The 12,265-nt window shown below is 39.3% G+C and overlaps 1 protein-coding gene across 7 annotated transcripts in view; it reads left to right on the forward strand.

Moving 5' to 3' along the window:
- Positions 1 to 12,265, forward strand: part of MTRF1 (mitochondrial translation release factor 1) — a 55,457-nt gene that overhangs the window by 32,594 nt on the left and 10,598 nt on the right. For 6 of the 7 annotated variants that reach the window (XR_005376293.1, XM_038569658.1, XM_038569661.1 and 3 more), the window contains 2 exons: positions 9,263 to 9,399; positions 11,760 to 11,858. Coding sequence is in view for 6 of the 7 variants with exons in the window: in XM_038569658.1 (XP_038425586.1) it covers positions 9,263 to 9,399; positions 11,760 to 11,858 (236 nt within the window). In the remaining variant the exon portion in view is untranslated. The remainder of the gene's footprint in view (positions 1 to 9,262; positions 9,400 to 11,759; positions 11,859 to 12,265) is intronic. The other variant, XM_038569660.1, reaches the window with a different exon arrangement.

Below are 12,265 nucleotides of genomic sequence, written 5' to 3' on the forward strand. Positions count from 1 at the left end.
AGGGAGAAGCAGGCTTCATGCCGGGAGCCTGACGTGGGATTCGATCCCGGGTCTCCAGGATCGCGCCCTGGTCCAAAGGCAGGCGCTAAACCTTTGCGCCACCCAGGGATCCCTATAATTGAAAATCTTTTAAGTAATAATGTAGTTATTTAGCAAATGTATATTAAATACCCTCTTGGTACTATTCCTACCTAGAATTTTGGAACCTCCTGTAGAGTACTGAAACAACACTGAGAGAAGTTTTTGATTTTTCAAAGTCCTTTTACAGTTTTTCACAACTCCAGCATCTTATTTCAATAGCTCTTCTAATATTCAGCCTATCTCCCCCCTACCCAAATTCTCTATTCTTAAGGGAATACTTATGATTAAATATTCCTCGGCAGAAAGTATATCAAAACATATAATGAAGTGATTCCCTTGGGAATTACTGAGCTGATAAGTAAGTCTTAAGCTAAAAATTCTGACCTTAGGCACTGGATAGGAATAGTACCAATGTATAAGCAAAACTTACTACTGGTCAGCTGAGAAGAAGAGAAATTTGAAGGAAAGCTTATGAATGTCTAGCCTTCTCGAAATGAATATTTTCATATCTTTTGGGTGGTGCAAAAAGAATACCAGATTCAAGACAGCTCCAGGCAAATGCCTGAAGATGAAAGCAAGTTGGTGCCCCAGCCCAAACACATGACTGCAGTAAAGCAGATAAGAGAAAACCAATAGAGGTGAAGCCTAGGCATTCCTACTAAAAATATTAGCAAGTATAGATTGTAGCTTACTTAGGGTGAAAACATAATTTGGGGAGTAGAATTTTGTTTTGTTTTTGGAGAGTAGAATTTTGTAGGAATTTTTTAAAATTTCCACCAAAATAGTTGCCATAAACAACTTAGCTGGCCTAAGCTAATATGGTTTTTGGCTTTTGTGGTTCAGAAAGAAAAGTACTTTTCACCTCTAATGTACCTGAGAGCAGGATGAGAAACAAACCTTCAGGGTGATAGCTGTAAAGTTAAGAATAGCACAACCTGAAATTTGAAGGGTCACTATTTCAGGTCCAGATTTGGGCTAAAAGCCACACAAACCCAGAAGTTGGCTAATGAAAATATGTATGATTAGATGTGGGATTAGCTGAATACAGAGCCAGGACAACTGAGAAACATTCATTCTAAAGTCTCCCTTGTAAAGAGTTTTAAATGATTTCTTTTCATTGCTTTCTATACAAAATCGACCCTTGAACAACATGGAAATTAGGGGTGCCAACCCCCCCAACTCTTGGCAGTCAAAAATACACAACTTTTGACTATCTTAAAATTTAATTACTAATAGCCTACTGTTGACCAAAAGCCATGCCAATATCATAAATAGTGATTAACACATATTTTGAGTTGTATACTGCATTCTTATAATAAATTAAGCTAGAAGAAAGGTTATTAAGAAAATCAAAAGGAAGAGAAAATACATTTATAATACTATACTATAAAAAGAATTTATATAAGTGAACTTGTGCAGTTCAAACGAGTGTTGTTCAAGGGTCAACTGTTTATTCATTTTTATTTTTCTCTTTTCATTGTATTTATTTTTAATTGCCATGTAATTAACTTAGTGGTATGTTAGTTTCAAATATATAATGTAGTGTGTATATATATGTAACGTATATATAGTAATTTAACAATTTTATACATTATTCAGTGCTCATCACATTAAGTGTACTCTTAATCCCCATCACCTACAACCCCTCTGGTAACCACCATTTTGCTCTAAATATTTAAGAGTCTGGTTTTTTGCCTCCATTTTTCTTTGTTTTGTTTCTTAAATTCCATATATGAATGAAATCATATGGTATTTACCTTTCTCCGACTGACTTATTTTGCTTAGCATCATACACTGTAGCTCTGTCCACATCATTGCAAGTGGCAAGATTTCATTCTTTTTGATGGCTGAGTAATAATATTCCATTGTATATATTTGCCACATCTTTGTTATCCATTCATCAGTCAGTGGACATTTGGCCTCTTCCAAGTTTGACTATTGTTGATAATGCTGCTATAAACATTGGCATGCATGTACCCTTTCCAGTCTGTATTTTTGTATCCTTTGGGTAGATACCTAGTAGTGCAATTGCTGGATCAAAGGGTACTTCTATTTTTAACTCTTTGAGGAACTTCCATACTGTTTCCCACTGTGGCTGCACCAGTTTGCGTGCCAAACAACAATGTAAGAGGGTTCCCCTCTCTCCGCATCCTTTCCAACACCTGTTGTTTCTTGTGTTGTTAATTTTAGCCATCCTGACAAGTGTGAGGTGGTATCTCATCATGGTTTTGATTTGTATTTCCCTGATGATGAGTGATGTTAAGCATCTTTTCATGTGTCTGTTAGCCATCTGAATGTCTTCTTTGCAAAAACGTCTATTCCTATCTTCTGCCCATTTTTTAACTGGATAATTTGTTTTTCAGGGTGTTGAGTTTGGTAAGTTCTTTATAGATTTTGGGTACTAACCTTTTATCAGATAATGTCATTTGCAAATATCCTCTCTCATTCTGTAGGCTGCCTTTTAGTTTTGTTGATTGTTTCCTTTGCTGTGCAGAAGCTTTTTTATCTTGATGATGTCCCATGATTTCATTTATGCTTTTGTTTTCCTTGCCTCCAGAGACATGTCTAGTGAGAAGTTGCAGCAGCCGAGGTCAGAGAGATTGCTGCCTGTGTTCTCCTCTAGGATTTTGATGGGTTTCTGTCTTACATTTAAGTCTTTCATCCATTTTGAATTTATCTTTGTGTACTGGCACAAAAGGAGACATAGATCAACGGTACAGAATAGGGGTTGCATTAAATATGTAGATGGCTTTGGGTAGTATAGACATTTTAACAATGTTCTTCCAATTCAGGAGCATGGAATGTTTTTCCGTTTCTTTGTGTCCTCTTCAATTTCTTTCATAAATGTTCCATAGTTTCCAGAGTATAGATCTTTTACATCTTGGTTAGGTTTATTCCTAGGTATCCCTATGGATTTTGGTGCAATTGTAAATGGGATCAATTCCATGATTTCTTTTTTTATTTATTTATTTTTTATTGGTGTTCAATTTGTCAGCACATAGAATAACACCCAGTGCTCATCCCGTCAAGTGCCCACCTCAGTGCCCATCACCCAGTCACCCCCACCCCCTGCCCACCTCCCCTTCCACCACCCCTAGTTCGTTTCCCAGAGTTAGGAGTCTTTCATGTTCTGTCTCCCTTTCTGATATTTCCCACCTAGTTTTTCTCCTTTCCCCTTTATTCCCTCTCACTACTTTTTATATTCCCCAAATGAATGAGACCATATAATGTTTGTCCTTCTCCGATTGACTTATTTCACTCAGCATAATACCCTCCAGTTCCATCCACATCGAAGCAAATGGTAGGTATTTGTCGTTTCTAATGGCTGAGGAATATTCCATCGTATACATAGACCACATCTTTATCCATTCATCTTTTGATAATCCCTTGATTTCTTTTTCTGCTGCTTCGTTGTTGGTGTATACAAATGCAACGAATTTCTGCATGTTGATGACTTTGCTGAATTCCTATATCAGTTCTAGCAATCTTTTGGTGGAGTCCTTTGGGTTTTCTATATAGAGTATAACATCTGCAAATAGTGAGAATTTGATTTCTTCCTTGCCAATTTGGATGCTATTTATTTCTTTCTGTTGTCTGATTGCTAGGATTTATAGTACTATGTTAAACAACAGTGGTGAGAATGGACATCCCTGTCTTATTCCGGTCCTCTCAGTTTTTCCCTATTGGGGATAATACTAGCTATGGGTCTTTCATTCTTGGCTTTTATGATGTTGAGGTATGTTTCATCTAAGCCTACTTTGTTGAGGGTTTTTATCAAGAATGGATTCTGTATTTTGGCAAATGCTTTTTTTCTGCATCTTTTAAGAGAATCATATGGTTCTTATCCTTTCTTTTATTAATGTAGTATATCATGTTAATTGATTTGCAGATGTTGAACTACCTCTGCAGCCCAAGAATAAATCCCACTTGAGTGTGGTGAATAATCCTCTTAGTATACTGTTGGATCTAATTTGCTAGTATCTGGCTGAGAATTTTTGCATCATGTTCATCAGGGATATTGGCCCGTAAGTGTCCTTATCAGAATGGGTTCTTTGGTTTTGGAATCAAGGTAATGTTGGCCTCATAGAATGAATTTGGAAGTTTTCCTTCTATTTCTGTTTTCAGTTTTTTGGGGGAGAGGGTTAAGATTTTTTTTTTTTATTCATGAGAGACACACACAGGCAGAGAGGCAGAGACAGGCAGAGGAAGAAGCAGGCTCCCTGAGGGGAGCCTGATGTGGGACTCGATCCCAGGACCCTAGGATCATGCCCTGAACCGAAGGCAGAAGCTCAACCACTGAGCCACCCAGGTGCCTTCCATTTCTGTTTTTTGGAAGTTTCAGAAGAATGAGTATTAATTCTTCTTTAAATGTTTGGTAGAATTTCCCTGGCCCTGGACTTGGACTTTTTGTTGGGAGATTTTAATTACTGATTTGATTTAGTTACTGCTTATAGGTCTGTTCAAATTTTCTATTCTTGTTTCAGTTTTAGTAGTTTGTACATTTCTAGGAATTTGTCTACTTCTTCCAGATTGCCCAGTTCATTGGCATATAATTGCTCATAATATTGTGTTATAATTGTTTTCATTTCTGTGGTATTGCTTATGATCTCTTCTCTTTTATCCAAGATTTTGTTTATTTGGGTGCTTTCTCTTTTCTTTTTGATAAGTCTAGCTAAGGGTTTATCAATTTTATTGATTCTTTCAAAGAACCAGCTCTTAGTTTTGTTGATCTGTTCTACTGTTTTTTGTTTGTTTGTTTTTATATCATTTATTTCTGTTCTAATATTTATTTCCCTTCTGCTGGCTTTAGGCTTTATTTTCTGTTCCTTTTCTAACTCCTTTAGGTGTAAGGTTACGTTGTTTACTTGAGACTTTTCTTGCTTCTTGAAGTAGGCCTGTATTGCAATATACTTTCCTTTGAGGACTGCCTTTGCTGAATTTCAGTGGTTTTTGACTGTCATGTTTTCATTTTCATTTGCTTCCATGTATTTTTAAAAATTTCTTCTTACATTCTTGGTTAACCCATTGATTCTTTAGTAGGATGTTTCTTTCACCTACATGCATTTGTGGTCTTTCTAAATTTTTTCTTGTGGTTGACTTCAAGATTCATAGCATTGTGGTCGGAAACTATGTATGGTATGACCTCAGTCTCTTTGTATTTGTTGAGGACTGATTTGTGACCCACTATGTGATCTGTCCTGCAGAATGTTCTGTGTGCACTCGTAAAGAATGTGTATTCTGCTTTAGGATGGAATGTTCTGAATATAAGAAGTTATATTAAGTCCATCTGGCCCAGTGTGTCATTCAAAGCCCTTGTTTCCTTGTTGATTTTCTACTTAGATGATCTGTCCACTGCTGTGAGTGGGGTATTAAAGTCCCCTACAATTGTTGTATTATTATCAATTAGTTTGTGTTTGCTATTTATTGATTTACATATTTGGGTGCTCCCAAGTTGGGGACATAAATATTTATAATTGTTAAATATTCCTGATGGATAGACTCCTTATTTATGATAGAGTATCCTTCTTCATCTCTTGGTACAGTCTTTGGTTTAGCTCTAATTTGTCAGATATAAGTATGGCTTTCTTTTGATGTCCATTAGCATGCCACATATTTCTCCATCCCTTCACTTTTAATTTGTAAATGTCTTTGGGTCTAAAATGAGTCTCTTATAGGCAGCATATAGATGGGTCCTCCTTTTTATCCATTCTAACACCCTATGTCTTTTAATTGGAGCATTTAGTCCATTTACATTCAGAGTAATTCTTGATGAATATGAATTTAGTGTCCATTGTGTTACCTGTAAAGTTGGTGTTTCTGATGGTGTTCTCTCTTCCTTTCTAGTTTTTGTTACTTTTGGTCTTTTTTTCCCTGCTCAAAGAGTCCTCTTTAGTATTTTTGCAGGGTTAGTTTAGTGGTCACAAACTCCTTTAGTTTTTGCTTGTCTCGGAACTCTTTATCTCTCCTTCTATTCTGAATGACAGCTTTGCTGGATAAAATATTCTCGGCTGCATATTTTTCCCATTCAGCAATTAAATATATCCTGCTAGTCCTGTCTGGCCTGTCAGGTTTCTGTGGATAGATCTGTTGGGAATCTGAGATGTCTTCCCTTGTAGGTTAAGGATATTTTTCCCTTGCTTTCAGAATTCGCTCCTTATTCGTGTATTTTGTGAATTTGACTATGATATGTCTTAGTGATGACTAGCTTTTGTTGAATTTAATGGGAGTTCTCTGTGCTTCTTGGATTTTGATGTCTGTTTTCCTTCCCCATATTAGGGAAGTTTTTAGCTATAATTTGCTCAACTAAACCTTCTGCCCCCTTTTCTTCTTCTGGGACTCCTATGATACAAGTGTTATAATGCTTTAAAGAGTCACTGAGTTCCCTAACTCTGACTCTACATTCATGATCTAATACCTTTCTTTCCCTCTTTTCAGCTTCATTATTTTCCATAATTTTATCTTCTGTATCTATATCCTTGGTTTCATCCATCTTCATTATCATTGCATCCAGTCAGTTTTGCATCTTGGTTATGGCATTTTTTATTTTAGCTTGACCAGGTTTTTAATTCTATTATCTCTGCAGTAAGGGATTCTCTGGTGTCTTCTATGCTTTTCTCAGCTCAGTATCCCTTATAAGTTGTTTTAAATTCTTGGTTCAGGCATCTTATATCTGTATTGATTAAATCCCTGGCCGTTACTTCTTCCTATTCTTTCTTTTGGGATGAATTCCTCCCATCTTGTCATTTTGTCTAGATCACTGTTTTTTGTTTGTTTGTCTTTGCGTGTGATTGTTAGGAAAGCCTGTTATATTCCTGCTCCTGACAGTAATGGCTATATTAAGAAGAGGTCCAAAAAAAAAAAAAAAAAAGAAAAAGAAAAAGAAAAAGGGACCTATACTGTCTTGGGCCTGGTCCTTCAGGTGTTTCAGAGTGTGCACTCTGCTGTTTTGTTTTGGCTGCTCCTTCCCTCAGGTGAATCCTCTGCAGTTTCTCCTTGCCTGCAGTGAGGGGTGTTTAGGCCTTTCCTGGTGTGTGGCAAGGTTTTAACTAGGTGTGTTTTGGTCTGTTGTTGATGTTTTGTTTTTTGTTTTGTTGTTTTTTAATAAGCTAGATCCAGGGCCACCTGGGTGGCTCAGTCAGCTAAGCATCTGCCTTTGGCTCAAGTCATGATCCCAGGGTCCTGGAATTGGGCCCTGCTTGGGGCTCCCTGCTCAGCCAGGGAGCCTGTGTCTCCCTCTCCCTCTGCCTTTCCCTCTGCTTGTGTGCATGCGGTATCTCTCTCTGCACCTGTCGAATAAGTAAATAAAATCTTAAAAAAGAAAAAAGAAGAAGAAGATAGATCCTATTTCCCCTAGAGCTGAAGGTTTGCAGCACTATGTGATCAGTAGCCTTAGTGCCCTTGAGGAGATTGTGCTGGTGTTCTGGGGTGGGGCCTGCTGTGCTGAGTCTCAGGTGGACTTGCCCTGCTGGCGACAAACCTGCAGGGCGGGGCTTGGTGTAGGCGTCCACTGGGGGGAGCTGTGTTGCTCACCGGAGTCAGGCCGAGCTGACTGGCAGGGGAGAAAATTGCATCGCCCAGCTCTCTCCTGGAGCTCTCCTGGAGCAGGGGGTTCCCACCAGCCCCCTTCTGGAGGTCCTCAGTCACCTCACAACCCCATCACCCCTCTTGTGTCTCCGGCTCCCATCAGATCCCTGCCTTTACCCTGTTTATATCAGAGCTGCCCGCCTGCTAGGGGGCACCCTGCTCCTCTGTGTTTGAGCTCAGGCACTGGGCTGCATTTCAGAACTCCACATCTTAGGGACCCACGCTGCTCCTCTGGGGGAAGGTCTCGCCACATTGTGGCTGGTGCCACTTTGTCCCAGAAATGCAGTCAGTCACACAGCCACACAGTGGTTTATGGGAAAGCGCAGCTAAAAGGTTTGTTGCCCTCAGATGGTGTCTGTTCCCATGTAGGGAACAGGGACCACATCAGCGCTGCTAGTTCTGTCCCCTGAGAGGCCGAGCCAGCACTCCCAGGTGCACTCCAAGAAGGGGAGCTGGTCCCCCCATGGGATCCAGGGGATCCTCAGACCACGCTACCCACCTCCAGGTCTCCACCCTCCCTTCCCACCAGAGCACCACAAAGCACAACCCCACCGATGGCACAATCTCCTAAATCTTCTGGCTTTGCACTCAGTTGCTCATAAAAACTAGTTGTATACAGCCCCTCTCCTTTTCCCAGTCACTGGTTTTGGGAAATAGTTTTTTGTGTGCAGTCCCTGGCCTGTTGCTTCTCTCTCTCTCTCTCTGTCTCTCTCTCTCTCTCCCCCTCTCTCCCCCCCCCCCCCTCCATGTTTGGGGCTCCCTCCTGTCCACAGCACCTCCCAGCTCTTCTCTCCCCCAGATCAACTCTCCACAGCTCCTACCTAACACAAGGTGGCCGTTTCCCTACCTGTAGATGTGCAGTTTATGCTCTCAGTCCTCAGATCAATTTCTTGGGTGTTCAGATGATTAGATATTTATCTAGCTGTGTTTGAGGGGTGAGGCAAGCTTAGGGTTCGCCTACCCCTCCACTAATCTAATTCCTAAATACATACATTTATAAATACCTATCTGCGCACACACACACACACACACACACACACCATGTCTTCTTTATCCATTCATCTGTTGATGGACACATGGGTTGTATAAAGTCATTCTTAAAACATCAGCTCTGTGTGAATTTGTGGTTTAACGGGGAAAAGCTGAGTGCCCCTTGACTAAAACAGAGACTGGAGCAGCACTGCATGGGGGTGGCAGTAGTTCACTCTCTGCAGGGCGGGCTGTCGTCTGAATGAGCTGGGATGGAGAGGCAGAGCTGTGGGACTGAAAGGATGTGTAACCATCTGCAGATGCTACTGCCTTCAGTCTTCTCCTCTGAAATATCTTACTCAGATATCAGAATCTAAATAGCCAAGCTACTGCTTTTACCATCATGATGGTAAAAAGATAGATACAGCTTCTAAAGTATGCTAAGTCTAAAATTGTTGTAATCCCTTGTGATCTTTTCCTGATTAACCTTTCCCCCTTTAAAATGTTCCTGAGGTCTGTCCTTTTTTTTTTTTTTCCAGTTTTATTGAGGTATAATTGACATCTCTGTTCTGTCTTAATTTGGCTTTTGTAGGCTTACAGTAGACCTCTGATCCTTGTTATTTTTCAGGGCTTGTAGTAGAATGCCAACAAGAACGTTCACAGATTAAAAATAAAGAAATAGCTTTGCGAGTGTTGAGAGCTAGACTCTACCAACAGATTATTGAGAAAGACAAGTGTCAGCAACAAAGTACTAGAAAACTGCAGGTAAGATTTATATAGTATAAATAAATAAGTATAAAGAACTGTGGGGTGCCTGGCTGCTTCAGTCCGAAGAGCATATGATTCTTGATCTTGGGCTCATGAGTTCGGGTCCCATGTTAACTGTAGAGATTGTGTAAAATTAAAAAAGTAATAATAATGCCTCTGCAAAAAAGTCATCATTTTGTGTAGAAAGTGTAGTCTTTGTTCTGGATCAAATGGGAATATCTTATAGCATAGGGAAACATGCTTATTTGTTAAAAAGCAATAATTTCATTGTATATGGGCTAACAGATTATGGCTCAATTTGGAGTGCCGGTTTGCACGTAAATAGATCAGGTATGCATAAACTCAGAATTTATTTCCCAATTGTTTCCCTCCAGTGTTTGTATCATGACTGTCTTGAGGGGAGGTTAGGTTAAAAGATAAAATAACTCTCTGGAAATTAGGAGATTTGCAGGTTTGGTTTTTTTTTTTTTTAAAGATTTTATTTATTTACTCATGAAAGACACAGGCAGAGGGAGAAGCAGGCTCCATGCAGGGAGCCCGATGTGGGACTCGATCCTGGGTCTCCAGGATCACGCCCTGGACTGAAGGCGGCGCCAAACCACTGAGCCACCCGGGCTCCCCAGATTTGCAGATTTTTAATTGAAGAACCTATGCTGTTGTTAAAACTCTGGGATCAAAAGTAAATGGCACTGCAGAAAAACTGGTAATGGTGATTGCTGATTAGATGTGGGGACAAAGGGTAGAAGAGAGATTTCCACTGTAGATATCTTTTATACTTTCTGAATTTTGTACTGTATTAATATATAGTATTATTTATTCAAATATATAGATAAATGCTAAGCAAAATGAATAAATGTCATTGTTTTTAAGTAAACAAATTATAGAATTTTAAATTCTAAAAAATGTAAAGTTGGTCTTAGAGATTGGAAGAGAAAGTGGAATAACTGCTTTTGTGTTGTTTGCGGATGGGTGTGCTACACTAAATTTGGAAAACTTTGTGGCCTTTTAGGATAATGAATTATATCAACTTAAACATTAATTATCCTTTTGGCCTAGATGTCCTGATCATCTCACACTTTTTCCCTTCTAGCTTTCTTTACCCACATTCTAACTTCCGAATATTGAAAGTGACAGGATTAATGGAATACTAATCCTCTGTGGTAATCCTAGATTGTTGTACAGCATCAGTATACACGTATGCAGATAGGAATGCTCATTCACAAACCATTGCTTCTTGGCACATGAGTGATAGCAGAAACACTAAGAACTCAGTGACATTTGACCTGATAAAAGATATTGGGACTTACTTGCTATTTGGCATTGCAGTACCAGATGTTTCACGTAGTAATTTTTAAAATAAGTAATTCATATTTGGCCTAGTGCAAATCGTGTGTGTGTGTGTGTGTGTCTTCAGAAATTCTTGTTTTGGGCCCCAGAAAAGACCTCCATGCCTCCCAATTAGCTTCTCCATCCGTGTGAAACCCTTTAGTAGCTATTTCTAATGCTTAGATATGATATATCTAATATATTACTAATATATCCAGTAGCTTTTATAAGGAAGGCATTATGTCAGGTTTTCAACCTTGGCTCCATTTATCACCTACAAAGCTTTGTCCATGCTTCAGGCCCCACCCTCCAAGAGTCTGATATAACTGATTTGGGTGAAAGCCTGGGCATTAATTTGATGCTTTGGGTTAGTAGTTCCCATACCTAACTGGTTGCAGAAAGGATGGCCTGGGAATGTTCTAAAAAGCCATAATCCCTGATTTGGTATATCCAAGGTTAGACTTTAAAATCTTTAATTTTTTTTTTTAAGATTTTATTTACCTGAGAGAGAAAGAGAGAATGAATGAACAGGGGTAGGGAGAAGCAGAATCCCCATTGAGCAGAGAGCCCAGTACAGGACTCCATCCCAGGACCCTGGGATCATGACCTGAGCCGAAGGCAGATGCTTACCTGACCAGGCACCCCTGTAACTTTTCTTCTTAACCCCTCAAGCAAATGATATGAGACTAAATTAAGTATAGCTGACCATCAGAAGAAGTTTTAAAAGTTAAAGGTTTTAAGGGACACCTGGGTTGGCTCAGTTAGTTAAGTGTCTGCCTTTGGCTTCAGGTCATGATCCCAGGGTCCCGGAATCGAGCCCCACGTCAGGCTCCCTGCTCTGCAGGGTGTCTGCTTCTCCATCTCCCTCTGTCCCCCCTAGCCGATGTTTGCATGCACTCTCTCTAATAAATAAAATCCTTTAAAAAAACCTGAAACTGTTATAATAGAAAGGCCATTTACAAGCACATCTTCTATTGTAATAAAGGTAACTACAAAGTTAAAATATGAATTGCCTTTTTGTTATGGCACAGGTAGGAACAAGAGCCCAGTCAGAGAGAATTCGGACATATAATTTCACCCAGGATAGAGTCACTGACCACAGGATAGCATATGAAGTTCGTGGTATTAAGGTAATATAACTGAATATGCTTTATGTACCTTTGCTTTTCAGGAAAGTATACTCTAATTTTAGGGGGTTATGTCTAAAGTATTAGACATAACAGGTAATTTAAAATCATTAAACTGGCTTAAGACAGTACCCTCAAATTTGCAAACATTCATATTAGGTTGTGGGTAAGAAATGGGGTCTTAGAGGCAATTTGAAACTGTTCTCTTTGACTTCCAAATTCTTTGCTTTGCAATCACAGTGTATTAAGGTATATTCAATATACATGTATACAGTATATCAGTTTTCTATTGCTCTGTAACAAATTACCATAAACTTCCTGGCTTAAAATAATATTTATCTTACGATTTCTCCAGGTTAGAAGTCCGGGTACAGCAGAGCTGAGTTCTCTGCTCTCAGGTCCTAAAGACC

The sequence above is a fragment of the Canis lupus genome, chromosome 22 (genome assembly GCF_011100685.1).
Source record: "Canis lupus familiaris isolate Mischka breed German Shepherd chromosome 22, alternate assembly UU_Cfam_GSD_1.0, whole genome shotgun sequence".
Taxonomy (NCBI): domain Eukaryota; kingdom Metazoa; phylum Chordata; class Mammalia; order Carnivora; family Canidae; genus Canis; species Canis lupus.